The sequence below is a fragment of the Loxodonta africana genome, chromosome 22 (assembly GCF_030014295.1).
Source record: "Loxodonta africana isolate mLoxAfr1 chromosome 22, mLoxAfr1.hap2, whole genome shotgun sequence".
Taxonomy (NCBI): domain Eukaryota; kingdom Metazoa; phylum Chordata; class Mammalia; order Proboscidea; family Elephantidae; genus Loxodonta; species Loxodonta africana.
Genome location: NC_087363.1, coordinates 57218319 through 57232019, shown reverse-complemented (window position 1 = coordinate 57232019; position 13701 = coordinate 57218319). Strand labels below are relative to the sequence as shown.

Here is a 13701-nt window from a genome sequence, read left to right as displayed (position 1 = left end):
CCCTCCTGATTCCTACATAGGTATTTTTCAATTTTTTGTTATAAGTAATAATTAATGAACTTAAACAGAAATTTTTACATGCAGGTCATACAAACTATTAGAAGTTAAACTGTTGGGTGACAGGGTACAAATACTTCAATGGCATTAGATACCAATGTCTACCAGCCTCAAGAAAATTGAAATCAACTTATGCAACCACTAAGGGTCTATGAGAATGCCACTTTCTAAGCCTCACTGAATTTCTTTTTAATCTTTCTTAAAATTTGATTTTCAAAAAAATGTTATCTTCTTATTCTATATGTCTCATGTTTATTCACTTAACTTGTAGTTCTTTTATGAATTACTTGTTCATGTTCTCTGACAACTTTTTACTAGAGTGTTGGTTTGCTGATTATAAGAGCTCTTTATATAAGTTAAAAATACTGGTTTGTCTCTCTAACCCTTGTTGCAAAGAAATAGATTTTTTTAATACAGTATGTCTCAAATTCAATCCAAAATGTTAGTAATGCAAAATAATAGTTGATTTCAGAATGTGGAAAGATACAGGTTTAGCTGACACACTACCCTCCTAATTTATAAATATTCCTATACTTTGCACCATGTACACACTGATTACGGAGTTCCCTCCATTGCCAAATCTATATTAAAAATATGGTTCCTAGAATATGGATCGCTCCCTTCTCTTAAGTTCACTCTGAAATGCCAAGACTAAATGTTCCCCTAACATCAAAATCCATCTTTAACTTCATTAGAAGGCCTGGCTGGCTTCTCCTGAGGAGCATTTCAGGGCATCTAAAGCAGCAGTTCTCAAACTGTGCTCCCCAGACCAGCAGCATCAACAGCACCCGGGAAGTGGCTCAGAAATGCAGATTCTCATGCCTTATTCAGAACTATTGAATCAGAAACTCTAAGAGTGGGACCAGCAATTTTGTTTTAACATGAGTTCCAGGTGATTCTGGAATACTACAGTTAGAGAACTATCACTCTAAACAAATTTAGTATAAAAACAAAGCCTGGGCTTCCTTGTATGCTTAACTGTTCTTCAATGGAGGTGGTCTTAAGCATATTAAGTATTCAATGACATACCCACTGCCGTCGAGTCGATTCCAACTCATAGCGACCCTATAGGACAGAGTACCACCCCACAGAGTTTCCAAGGAACGCCTGGTGGATTTGAACTGCCAACCCCTTGGTTTACAGCTGGAGCACTTAACCACTGTGCCACCAGGGTTTCCTATTCAATGACATATTCTGGTTCTTTCCCAAGTGAAAGCAATAAAGGAAGCAAACTGGATTTTAACTTTATTTTCTACCGATCAGAATTCAGAAATTAAGTGTTCACAAAAACTTTGCCTTAGAAGATGAATTCAAAATGAACCAATAGGCCAGGATATGTCTTTGAAGTCAGAAACTTGGTTTGTTTCGTATCACACACACAGCCTATCTCATTTCCCACCCCCACATGAACTATCCCTACACCGTTTTCAAACATTCGATTAAATTGCATATTAAAGCGCAACACCTGGATGACTGTTGTTACTCACATGTTTGTGGTCCAATGAATAAGTAAATTGCTCAATAAGGAAAAAACTAATTCTGGGTGCAGGGCTATGGGTGACCTCTGGTTATTTGTTTTTGTTTTGTCCCCAAATTTTCTGTAATAAGCCTGTAATACCTTCATAACTAAAATAAAGGACAAAAAAAGCAGTGATCAAATATAACCGTAAAGAAAACACAACCTACAGAATGTATTTTTAGATTTCATCAATCTTTGCTGAAAATCTCCCATCTTCAAGGACCTTATTATAGTTGAAAATTAGAAATGAACTATCAGTATTCACCCAGTAACAAAGCTGGTGTATTAAACTAAAGTAGCTGTTTGCTTATCCACCTAGTAAGCATCCCATTTCCCCCCCAAGTAACAGACCCTGCAGATGACTTAGGCTGGGCTAATGGCAGTATTGCATCCTCCAGTTAACAAAGAATGTTCCAGAGGTTGGGCGAGTGACTGCGGACCAGATTCCTACAGTTCTTTTGATTCTCAACGTCAGGTGGTATGTGGACCAATTATTATTTTCCCTTTGCTTAAGGCAGTTTGAGTTGGATTTCTAATTCTTACAAGCTTGACTATTCGTGTAGGCACGCAGAATGATACTAACAGCTTTTAGCTTTGTAAAAGAAATGAAGGAAAAAGTGAATAAACTTCACAGCCTGCCATATTATGAAATCTGATCTGTTCTTAGAAAGCACAGGTTTGTCTTCTCCCTTTGACTACTGCCATGCACTTTGGTACTACCCTATACACTGATGAATCTGACATCCTATACCACCCCTTAATTTCTTGTCCTTCCCAAAGGCTATCAAAAGTTTCACCCTCAAGTTGTAATGCTAATGCTCTTAAACTGCAGAGGAAAATGTCTTGAACAAGTTTTAAGATTTTTTTTTTAACAGATCCCTTCCACTACTAGTTGCTTTTCCCAAACAGAGGACAATTTAAACAGGTCTTCTAAATTGGCAGATGGAGGGGAAAAAAGAAGGAGGTAACATCTAATCCTATTTGAAAATAAAGAAATTTCACCTGTTTACCTTGTGATTTCAACTATTCACGACTTCTGTGTAACGCAGTAGTTTATCTGCATTGCCTTTACTGAGAACTCATTTTTGGCACCATAGTCTGTGTCAATCTCTGCACGCAACTGAAATTACAGCTAAATAAATGAATGAAGTGAATGAGTCAAGACTTCAACTACTCTGTTGAGTAATGAATCCAAATTACTCAATAGACTATACACCACATACAAGGTACAACTATCAAGTTATGGGTGTGTAGAACTTATACAATAGCCAGCCTAACATTTCCAACAATACTCAAAATGTTTTGTAACCATTTTAAAACTGACTTTAGGTGCCAGCGTGCAAGTACACACATCTAGTTCTGGTATCTTATTTTTTACTTCTCAAAATTGCTTTTATACAATGTAACTGATCCTCTGCTTTATTCACCATACTTTTCAATGACGTTTGGCTACCGGAATCACCAAATGAGGAAGCAGAACAAGACAAAGAATTGTCACAGTTAATGTCATTCAGGTTGAGTGTACCGAAGGGCTGAAGCTCGATTCTCCACTAAGGACTTCAAGTGCATTGTTCACAGCCTCCAAATTCTGTGTTTAAGTTTTAGTATTTGTTTAGAGAACAAAGCCAGAAGAAAAGGAGTATTACTTTTAAAACCATACTCCATAAAGACAACCTTTTCCCTAATTCAATAACATTAAACACAAAGGAGGCAAAATGAAAGAATATTTTATTAGAACTCTTACTAGAATAGTTTTAAAGAGGACTCCAACTGAAACTCCTTCCAGCCTTCACTTACTCAGCAGACATTTACTGAACCCCTACCAAGTGCCAGGCACTGTAACAGAGACTGGAAAATAAAGCTATGAAAAGACAACCCCTGTTCTTACAAAGCTGACAACATAACAGACAGATTAGAAATCCCGGAAAAGTACAGTGTGTTAAGACAGAGGTATGCCTAACTGGGGGGTGATGGAAAGGCTTCCTGAGGTGTCATGGCCTTTCAGAACTGGCAGTATATACAGCTACCACTTTCTTTTTTTTTTTTTTACCACTGAGGTTCACTGAGAAGTTACTATCTCACTGATGGTATGTGCTGCCGGCAGGCAGGGCCCTATATAATGGTTTGAAACGAAGGGGGAAAAAAAAAGGTATCTGCCACAAATTACAGTTTTTAAGGGTATTGTACGAGGTGGGGCTGAATCATTTAATTTTTGGTAGGAAAAACATGAATTTTGAAAATTTTTATTTGGTACACATATGTAACCTCTGGACTCTAGGGATAGAATTTGCGTTCACAATGGGTACACATACATACCTCTGAACTCTGAGGGTATAATTTGAGGAATGAGGCATAAAACAAAAATCCATTACCTACCAAAAATTCAAACACACTCAATGATTCAGCATGCCTTCCATTACTGAAAACACACAGTATCAACAAAAAACTAAAAGGAAAAAGCAACTGGGTCACAAAAGGGTTAAAGGATAAATAAGAGTCAGCCAGGACACAAAAGGAAGGAAAAAGCATTTCAGAAGAAAACCCAGAGGAAAAGCACACAGAAGGCATAGAAGTGAGATACCACGGTCCACTCTTCGAAAATCCCCGCCAGTTTAATATGAAACACACACACCGTATGTGTGGAGTGCAGATGGCAGTGTGTGGCAGGCTGCTTCTAGATACATCAGAGACGGGAAAGGGCCAAATCAGAAGGCCCTTATGATGTACAGGGATTTGGATTTTATCCTAAAGGCAGTGACAATCATGAGATAATTTTAAGCAGGAAAGGGTCATGATCTGTTTTGCATTTTAGAAAGCACTTTGATATATGAATTCAGGTTTTCAGCCTGTGAAATCTGAACTGCCTTTAAGTTGTTCAAGTGGAGATGCCCAGGAACCAGCTGGATTTGTAGAGTGGATGGGTGGGTGGGTGAGTGAGTGTTTGTGAGAGTGAGCTGACTGAGTGTCTGCATGCGTGCGTCTGCATGCATGGGGTGGTGGTGGGTGGCTGTCTAATATACAGTATCTGGGAATCACCAGTCTATGGGGAGAAATGAAAAGGTGTGAATGACATCATCTGAAGAAAATAAACAGTTAAAACAGGGACGGGGGAGCCCAGGGAGCAAAGAACTAAAAACAACTAAAAAAAAAAAATCCCACATCAGCGTGTACAACAAATCCTAAGACCGGAATCACAAAGGCCCAGTTTAAATCCCAGAGACTCAGTGTGGCCTTCCCTGATGAAACCAGACAGCCTGTCTCTGCCTCCCCTGAACAGTACAGTACTTATCATCTCTACCATGGACTCATCCATTCCACGTCTACCATGAGGCTCACATCACTGGGAGCTTGGCTATTTTTATATGTCTTATCTTTTCAACAAGTTTGTTAAGTTCCTTGAAAACAGGACTCTTTGATTTATTTAACCAATGCCTTGAAATATACACGATTGATCAACAATACTACTGATGAAAGAAAGTTTACTCTTTTTAGGTACTCTACAAAGTTTCACAGACCAGCCTTTCTTCCTTTCACAGAATGATGTAAAGAATTATGCTACTGCTGGGAGAAGACAGCTGTAGACAGGTAAGTTAACTAATGAGCAGAGGCTGAAGTGAAGAGAGGTCCTGTCTCTAGAACGTTTAAGAAAGGGTTCTGCATGCAGAGAGTTGAACTCTAGGATATTCCTGGGATAAAACAGCACTCTTAAAACAAACAAGTACACATAACACCACGGATGACTCTCACAAACATAACATGGAGCGAAAGAAGCCAGACTCAGAAGTGTACATGCTGTACTGCCACACTTACACAAAATGCAAACAAGCAAAACTAATCTCTAGTGTGACAAGTCAGGAGGGTGGCTGCGGGTGGGGGGAAACTGTAGCAGTGACGGGAAGAGTACATAAGGGATTCCGGGGTGCTGGTAATTTGTTTCTTAATCTGGGTGCTGGTTACACGGGTGTGCTCACATTGTGAAAATCCATCAAGCCTTAAACATATGATCTGTACACATCTCCATATATGCGTTATAATTAAAAAGTTTACTTAAAAACAGACTTGCAAATACAGGGGTTGCACAACACGATAAATGTAATTAATGTCACTTAACTTTTTTTTTTTAATGGTACACTATACGGTCACTATGGGTTGGAACTGACTCGACGGCACATAACAGCAATGATACTCTAAAAAAATGTTTAAAATGGCAAACTTCGTGTTACATATGTTTTACCACGGTAAAATTAAAACAAACAGGTTAAAAGAACAAAGGAGGGGACACTAAGTGATGGGGAGCATAAAGTAAGATGCTACAGAGAAAAAGCTTGGTCATGGGGCAAAAGAGAAAATGAGAGCCAGAAAGACTGTAATGTATCAGCTCAAGTCGTGAAGGAAACGTTGAGAGACCCACTATTATCTAAAACAGTAACAGACTGAATTAGTGCTAGTAACTATGTTGGCAAATTACAGCTACTTGAGAGTAGAATCCACATTTTTATTAATCTTGGAATTTCTTTAGCATGTACTGAAGTACACAATAAATCTGCACCAAGTGAATAACGGAACAATCCACTCATAATCTCCCGTCCCAATGACTAGTAGCATACACTGGCAAGTCAGCTGGCCAGGGTTTAGTCTTCAACACACAACTAAGAAAAGTTCAGCAGCCTGCGCACAAAAACTCAAACTCTAAAAATTGTCCCAATCGCATGAATTAAACAGTCATAGATAACCCTACAGATATTAACTATTCCCTTGCACCAAAGGCAAGCAGCATTACCGTACTTCCTGAAAGGCAAATGCGTATCTCAACACTGCCTATGGTCACCCCACCTCGTTCCCATCACCTATAAAAGTTCCTTATCCAGCTCTAATTTCTTCACAGCACTTGTCGCTAGCTGAAGTTGTATTATTTTTCTGTTTACTTGTTTATTTTCTCTTCCTTTCCATACTATTTTAAGCTCCATGAGAGCAGAGAACTTGTGTCTTTACACCACGGTATGCCCAGAGCCCAGGCAGTTGTGTGCTCAATAAAAGCCTGTCAAATGACCACAACTACCAGGTAGTTTACTTGCAGATCACCAGTACACTTAAAATCAAGTCAGTATCAATAAATCAGTTAAGTCCAAATGAAGTAACAAATACAAAATAAATCCTTACCCTGTTTCTAGGTAAGAGTGGTCTTTAAAACCATACTAACTTTTGCACCAGCTTTGAGGTCGCAAAGGTGTGATGAGGTCTGATGATGTGAAAGACAGAGGTAATTTTTCTACGTATTTTGTGGAGAATTTCTATAAAAGCCAAACACTTCAACTAAACCAACGTGACCTATGGGGCAAAACCACAGTTGTGATTACCAGGAAATATGGGTAAAGGGACTGGCCCAGTTTAGGTACCTCCTCTTCTTTCTGGGAGCTTTCCTATTAAAAAGCATGACAGGAAAACATCCTTTTGAATCTTCCAGCAAAGACCAAAACTTTCACATTTAACTAATTATGTTGTGTTTTTCCCTAAAAACAAAGCAAAAACAGTTACTTCTAAAGTACCTCATGGCGACATGCTTTTGAGTTGTCAGAGTACCTAAATTTAAGGGGAGGTGGAGACCAAGGTTACAACTACAAAGAAACGCTACCTAAACAAGGGTAGCATTTTACACACAAAAAACACCTCTTCAATCCTTCCAATTCGATACCGAGTCCCAACTCTGATTTTAAGCTAGGTTTTTTTTTTTTTTTTATGCCTATACGTCATCTTATCACACACCTGAAATAATTTCCTCACTTTTACTTGTCCGCAAAAGCTCTAAGAACAGTTAACTTTTCAGAAGGGTAATGTACAGGTAAACAAGGGTTAAATAAAACATGATTTCAACTGAACCTTGTGATAAAATCTGCAGCTGAAAACTAGAAAATTTCTAAATCTGCTGTAATTATCTAAAGCAAAACAGTTTCCAAGTTTCCAACTATGATTTAAGCAGAAACTGAAGATCAAAATGCTGCACTGTTACCAAAGAAATGCTCATCAATAAGGGTTGCAGCAATATCTTGGTAGTTTGCATTTTACAATAAAGGTATTATTGCATTCAAAGAAGACCACAAAAGTGAAATATGTTTAATCATCGTCAAAACCAGGAAGTCACTGTGCCCATCACTGAAGAACTTCAATTTAATAAAACAATAATCAGGTAAATACATGCATTTGTGGGGTTCTTCTTTCTTCCCCTACCCCCCTTCTTTTAAAGCTGGTATCCTTTCTAGAGACTGGCAAAGCAGGCTGGGAAATACTACATGGGCTATTACCTAAGGAAAGGGATGGCGTTTCTTCCCCACCCACCTGCTACCTTACACACACACACACAGGCTCACGCATATACGCGCACATACATATATCAGTATTTTCTACCTTGAAAGGCTTAGCGTACACGTCAGCAGGCTGGACAGGCAACCTTAGGTTAATCACCAGCTGCAGTGACTCCTCAAAGTGCTAATGTTATAGTCTTAAAAGTATGTCACAAACAGGCTTGAGGAAACCATGTAAAGTGATGGAAATTTTCTAAAACCGGATTGTGGGGATGGTTGCGTAGCTCTTTAAAATTACTAAAAATCACTCACTTAACGGGTGAATTTTATGGTATGTTTTTTTTTAATTAAGCCTCAATGTTGTTAGTTGCCATTGAGTCAATTTTGACTTGTGGCAACCTCAATAACGCTGCAAAAATAATAATAACCAGGAAGGGGTAGGGTGGAAGATACAGTTAGAACAAAAAAAGCATATCGAAGAACCAAAGAGACCCAACACATAACTGATGATACAACCTAAATATAGATCTCTACTGCCCCCTGAGGAGCCCTTGGTGGCACAGTGGTTAAGTGTTCGGCTGCTAACCAAAAGGTTGGCAGTTTGAATCCACCAGCCGCTCCTTGGAAACCCTATGGGGCAGTTCTACCCTGTCCTACAGGGTGGCTATGAATTGGAATCAACTTGATGGCAATGGGTTTGGGTTTTTTCGGTTTACTGCCCTCTGAATCTCCAAGAAAACTATTAAGTGTACCCTCCCTCGCCTAACAGGCTCCTTAGGATCTTCTGACCTTCTTTTCATTCTGCTCTATGCTGCTGCAAAAAGAAAATTACAGATCTCATTCAGAATCACCTTCACGGTTCCACCTGTAGAATTAAACATGTCTCATACACAGGGCAATAGTAGTGAAAAGTCGGCAGATGACTTCGTAGAAAGCAATTCTACTTGTCCAGAAGAAAGGGAGGTGAGAGGATTCTTCTTATTAACTCCGCGAGCCAGTCTGCTCTGACCTCCCATATCACTCTTGAGCCTTTACAACATGGGTTATGGTCATTTTGGTACGTGTCCTAGCTACCCTTCAACCCCCAATGCCTTGAGCAGTATGTTTCACATCCTGGGAATTTAAAAAATGTTCTTTAGACGAATGGCAATATTTTCCTAATCAAATTGAGGAATATCAAATCTGTGTCCCACTGGACTACCATTAATTCAACCTTGGTTGACTAGTAGATGATGGTGATACTAATAACAAGAACGATGAACAAATTCCAAAATGTCCACCGGCCAGTGAACCAGCTAAGGCTATTACATTACAGGCAATACCCAGGTTTTGAGCTAGTTCCTAAGCCTGTCTTCAAGTCGAGTTTGTATGCCAGTCCGAACAGTTAGGTAGGGTTCACATTTAACACCAGTTAGTCAAATGTTTGTCTTAGCATATAGTATATCTTTCCATGCATAAAAAACATTGAAAAAACACCTCCAAATACACTAAAACATTTTTAACAATACAGTAATGATAACGTTTTGATGTGTGGGTCACAAAGCAGCACCCATTTGTTATCAGGAATCACTGTATGTACCCAGAATTTTTAATATAACAGGCTTTATGAAAGTTGGTTCTTAACTGGGGGTTGGTTTGTAACTACAGGTTGTATCCAAGTTCAAGTAGGATGTGTGTAAGCCGGGAGTGCCTGCATAATACAAAACACCAACTCAGAGCACTAAAAAGAGTTTCCATGGCAGTCGACAAGTTAGGAAGCCCTCTGAAATAAGCCCATGGATTTAAAAATCACCAATTTTTGCCCATTACCCGGAAACCCTGGTAGTGTAGCGGTTATCCAGTATCCAAAAATCAAACCAAAACAAGCCTAAGTTGTGCTACACAGCAACAGTTTTCTATTGCCATCAATACCAAGTCTGACTAATGTTATGTGAGCCGTATACATCGCCAAGTTCATATCAAACCTCTGCAGTACCAGAAAATGACAAGGAAAACTGCAGTAACTCGTAGCACAGAGAAATGAGCCAACAGTTAAGACACTGGACCTGTCAAATTCACCTCTTCAAAGCCCCGCAGCAGCACTAATAAAGTCAAAACGTTATTTATGTTCCAATGAATGATTTCTATAATAGATGTAAAACATCGAAGTATTAATTGCGACAATAATCAAGATGAAACAAATTGAGGCTATGTAAGAGTATCACGAACTGATTAAGTCCTCCAACAAACCACTGAAATTTGCGTTCAAATCCTACTTAACGCCAGATATCCAAAACATACACGAAGGCCCTTAAAGACAGTAGATGAGTACCCTGTTCCTGAATAAACTCTACAATTTTTTAGTTACTAGCAACTCAATAATTTGTTTAAAAGATTGAATTTTATTGTCATCTGTGGCCCTGAACAAACTTTAAACACCTGTCCCAGAACCCAGTGCCATCGAGCCTACTGTAAGTTTTTAAAGTCAAAATCTTCCACAAGCTACTGAGAAACTGATTAATCAGATTTTTATACACGTCAAAATTGATATGCATTTCATGATGAGATAATTATTCCCAGCAATAAACCAAATGTAAACTTTTGGGTTTGGTTTAAGTTTCTCTTCACCAGAAAGATTCTCAAGTTCTCAGGAGTTTCCTTGTCATTTACTTGAACATCATCTACGGTAACACTCAAAGCAAAACCACAATAAAGAGGTTTGGCCTCTGAGGGATTCTACATGTAAAAAAACATTACTCATAAATAATATACAATCACTATAGATCTAAATAACAAATCCATTTTTAAGCTTTTACACCATTTGGTGGAATTCCCTATTTTAGATAGCAAGACAATTTTTGATCACTTTTATTCACAGATCTCACTACTTAAAGAGTTAGCATTCACAGGACTGTTCTACAAGTAATTGAACCAATTAACCCCAGAGTTATACTTTTAGTTTGCCCAATCTCCTATTTAACTCCAGATATAAATAAAGCAATGAAACCCAAACAGGGCACTCTTTTAGCCAAAGAACAACGTCCGACTGCAACTCTGGAGAACGACTGCTCCATACTGGAAGGTTACCAGTCGAGAAACAAGCACCTGATGAAATGAGACTTTTGGCAATCAACTTTCAAGTTGTCTTAAAGGATCTACCAGGAACTCACCTTCTCTCTCTCCCTCTCTCATGCACACCCCCACGCCTGTCCACTTAACGACACCCACCAACAACAGTCAGCTTCAGACTCTGACACCACTGAAACCAACTCTAGGTCCAAGTTAAGACAAAAAATGACCAAAAGACTACAAAATCAGTCTTGACATCTTATCCAATTATCTCTAAGTGTTAAATCTAGAGTTGTCCAACTGGTTTTGACACAAGATGCAGCTTAATACCTTCATCTAAAAGAAAACGAATTCTTTCAACATTCTTTTCATAATAATAATGCTTGAAACACAACTTCAGTTGAGCCACTACACCCATCTGCAAAATCGCCCTCCGTCACCACTCTGCATAAGCTCATCAGAAAAAAGACTGACAGCTCAGCCCTCCACGAAAATGCACTTTATCAAACCCCAACTTATTATCAAGCACAAGAAAATAACAGACATCGGCGGCTCAAGACAGGAAAAGCAGAACCAAAGTTACTGTATTATCACCACCAAATTTCTGGGAGTGGGGGGAAAAACAACTCAAGACAGGCAAATTAAAACCATTCTGCACATGGCAAAAACAAAAAAAGGTCTAACTTCCTAACATTCCCTACCAAAAAGCTTTGCATCCTCTCTTTTTGTTCCAATACCAATAAGCCAATGGATACAATTGTCAAATACATCTAATGTCTGTTTAGAATAAGATGAAAACCTGGAAAAATTCCCTCCCATAAATCATTCAGTGAACACGAGGCTTTGCACCCAACACTAAATACACAACCAAAAAAAAAAAAAAAAAAAAGCCACCATTCAGCGCCCCCCCATGCAGAAAAAGCCGTAATCAACAAGTTGGAAAGAGAGCAGAAAGTATGGCTCAATAGTCTCTCCCCACCTTAAAAAAAAGTCACTAAACAAAAGGTAAGGTAGATCTTCAAGTACCTGGTGGAGGTGCCTTTCCTCACATCGCAGATGCTGCATTTAAACGCTTCAGCGCTGTTTCTGAAGGTGCAGACGCTACAATCCCAAAAGCCTTCATCTGCGGCAGGTTTCGCTTGTCTTTTTGGCCTTCGGAGGAGTGGGGAGTGGGGGAAAGGGGAGGGAAGAGACAGGGAGCAGGCAAAAGCGGGGAAAGACAGCAAAACACAGGCGCTGGTGAGCCGTCGTAATTTCGCAGGCACCCAGGGCTGGAAACTTCGCTCGGGCGACCACCCACCCACCCACCCACCCTTCTCGGGGCCGGGAATGAGACCGAGCGAAGGCACCCCGCAGCCCCGGAGCCGAGCGGGATCTGCGCGCACCCCGGCGGCGGTGGCGGCGGCGGTGGCGCCCGGGAAGGGCCGCGGCAGGCGCAGGAAGCAGGCGGACTTGTGGACTTGAGCGTGGGGCTGGGGGGGCCGGATCTGGAGGGGGAGCGCAGGGGCAGCCCGAGGCCGGCGGCGGGGAGTGGGCCAGCTCCTTCCCTCTCCCCTCCCCTGCTCGCGCCCGCCCTCCTCCCCACCTGGTTAAATCTCCCTTTGTCTGGGAGGAGTGGCGGCGGCGGCGGCGGCGGCGGCAGCGGCGGCGGCGGGCGGCTGAGGAGGAGCCGCCATGGCTGCGGCGCGCACGGCCGCCGGCCCCGAGCCCGAGCGACACCGCCTCCCGCCGCCGCCGCCGCCGCCACCGCCCGCCGCCGCCGCCGCCGCCTCCCCCCGCCCCCGGGTCTCCATCTTAGCAGCGCCTCCCCCCGCCCGGGTGGCTCCGGGGCCTAGTCGTCGCCGGCCCCCGCCCGCCCCCAGCCCTCCCGCCCCTTCCGCCCCCTCAGCTCGGAGCAGGTACCTGGTCGGGCTCTTCTTGTCGCCCATGGTCATGGATGGGCTGTACCCCCGCCCCCCCCAAAGCCGAAACTGGCGCTGCTCGGAGGAGAAACGCCGTCCGGGGAGTCGTCGCGGACCGGCCCCTCCCTCCCCCGCGTCCGCCCGCCCGCCCGCCCTCAGCCGCTGGGGCTCGAGCTCCGGCCGCCGCCGCCGCTGCCGCCGCCGCCGCCGCTGCCAGTCTCCGGACGAGACTAGTCCCCGCCAGCGCCGCCTCCGCCGAGTGACTGACGAGGGGCGGGGCCGAGCGCCGCGCGTCACGCGCCGTGCAGCCAATGGGAGGGCCGCGGCCGGCGCCGCGAGGGCGGGGGCGGGGCGCGGGGGAGGGCGGGGCGGGGCGGACGTGGGCCGGGCCGTCGGTGTGCGTGCCCGGGAATGTGTGCGCGCTGGGGGCGCGCGTGCCTGCCGGTGGCCCAGCGGCCCGGCGCGGCGGAGCGTGCGAGCCTGGCGGGGCGCACGTGGCCGCGCTCGGGAGCTGGCAACGGGTTTCGGGCCACGGACGGCTGCCCCTCGGGCTGTCGCCGGGTCCCCAGCCCCGAAGCCGCTCCGGAGAAGTAGTTCCGCGCAGTTTGCGCGCGCCGCAGGGGCTTGCAACAGTCGGGCCGCTCGCAACGCCTCGAGGCTTGCAACGCCCCGGCAGCGGGCAGGGCCACCGTTGGCGCGGGTTTCCTCCGCACACCCCGGCTCGCCTGCCACGCGGGGCTCAGTGTCTGCCTCTCCCAAAGTCCCTCCCTCCAGCCTGTACGCAGGCCAGAAGCCCCCTCCCAGGTCCCTGACTGGAGAGAACTAAGCAGAAAGGGTGTGGCGCTACTAAATGCCCGCAAGGCGGGTCCCTGAGCAC

General features: G+C 43.3%; 1 protein-coding gene across 1 annotated transcript in view; it reads right to left on the bottom strand.

Moving 5' to 3' along the window:
- Positions 1 to 12945, bottom strand: part of RYBP (RING1 and YY1 binding protein) — a 90212-nt gene extending 77267 nt beyond the window's left edge. Inside the window, exons 1-2 of the mRNA XM_064275013.1 lie at positions 12826 to 12945; positions 11950 to 12075 (exon numbers count right to left, since the gene is read on the bottom strand). Of these exons, the coding sequence (XP_064131083.1) occupies positions 11950 to 12075; positions 12826 to 12857 (158 nt within the window). The 5' untranslated portion in view covers positions 12858 to 12945. The remainder of the gene's footprint in view (positions 1 to 11949; positions 12076 to 12825) is intronic.
- Positions 12946 to 13701: the final 756 nt, after the last annotated feature.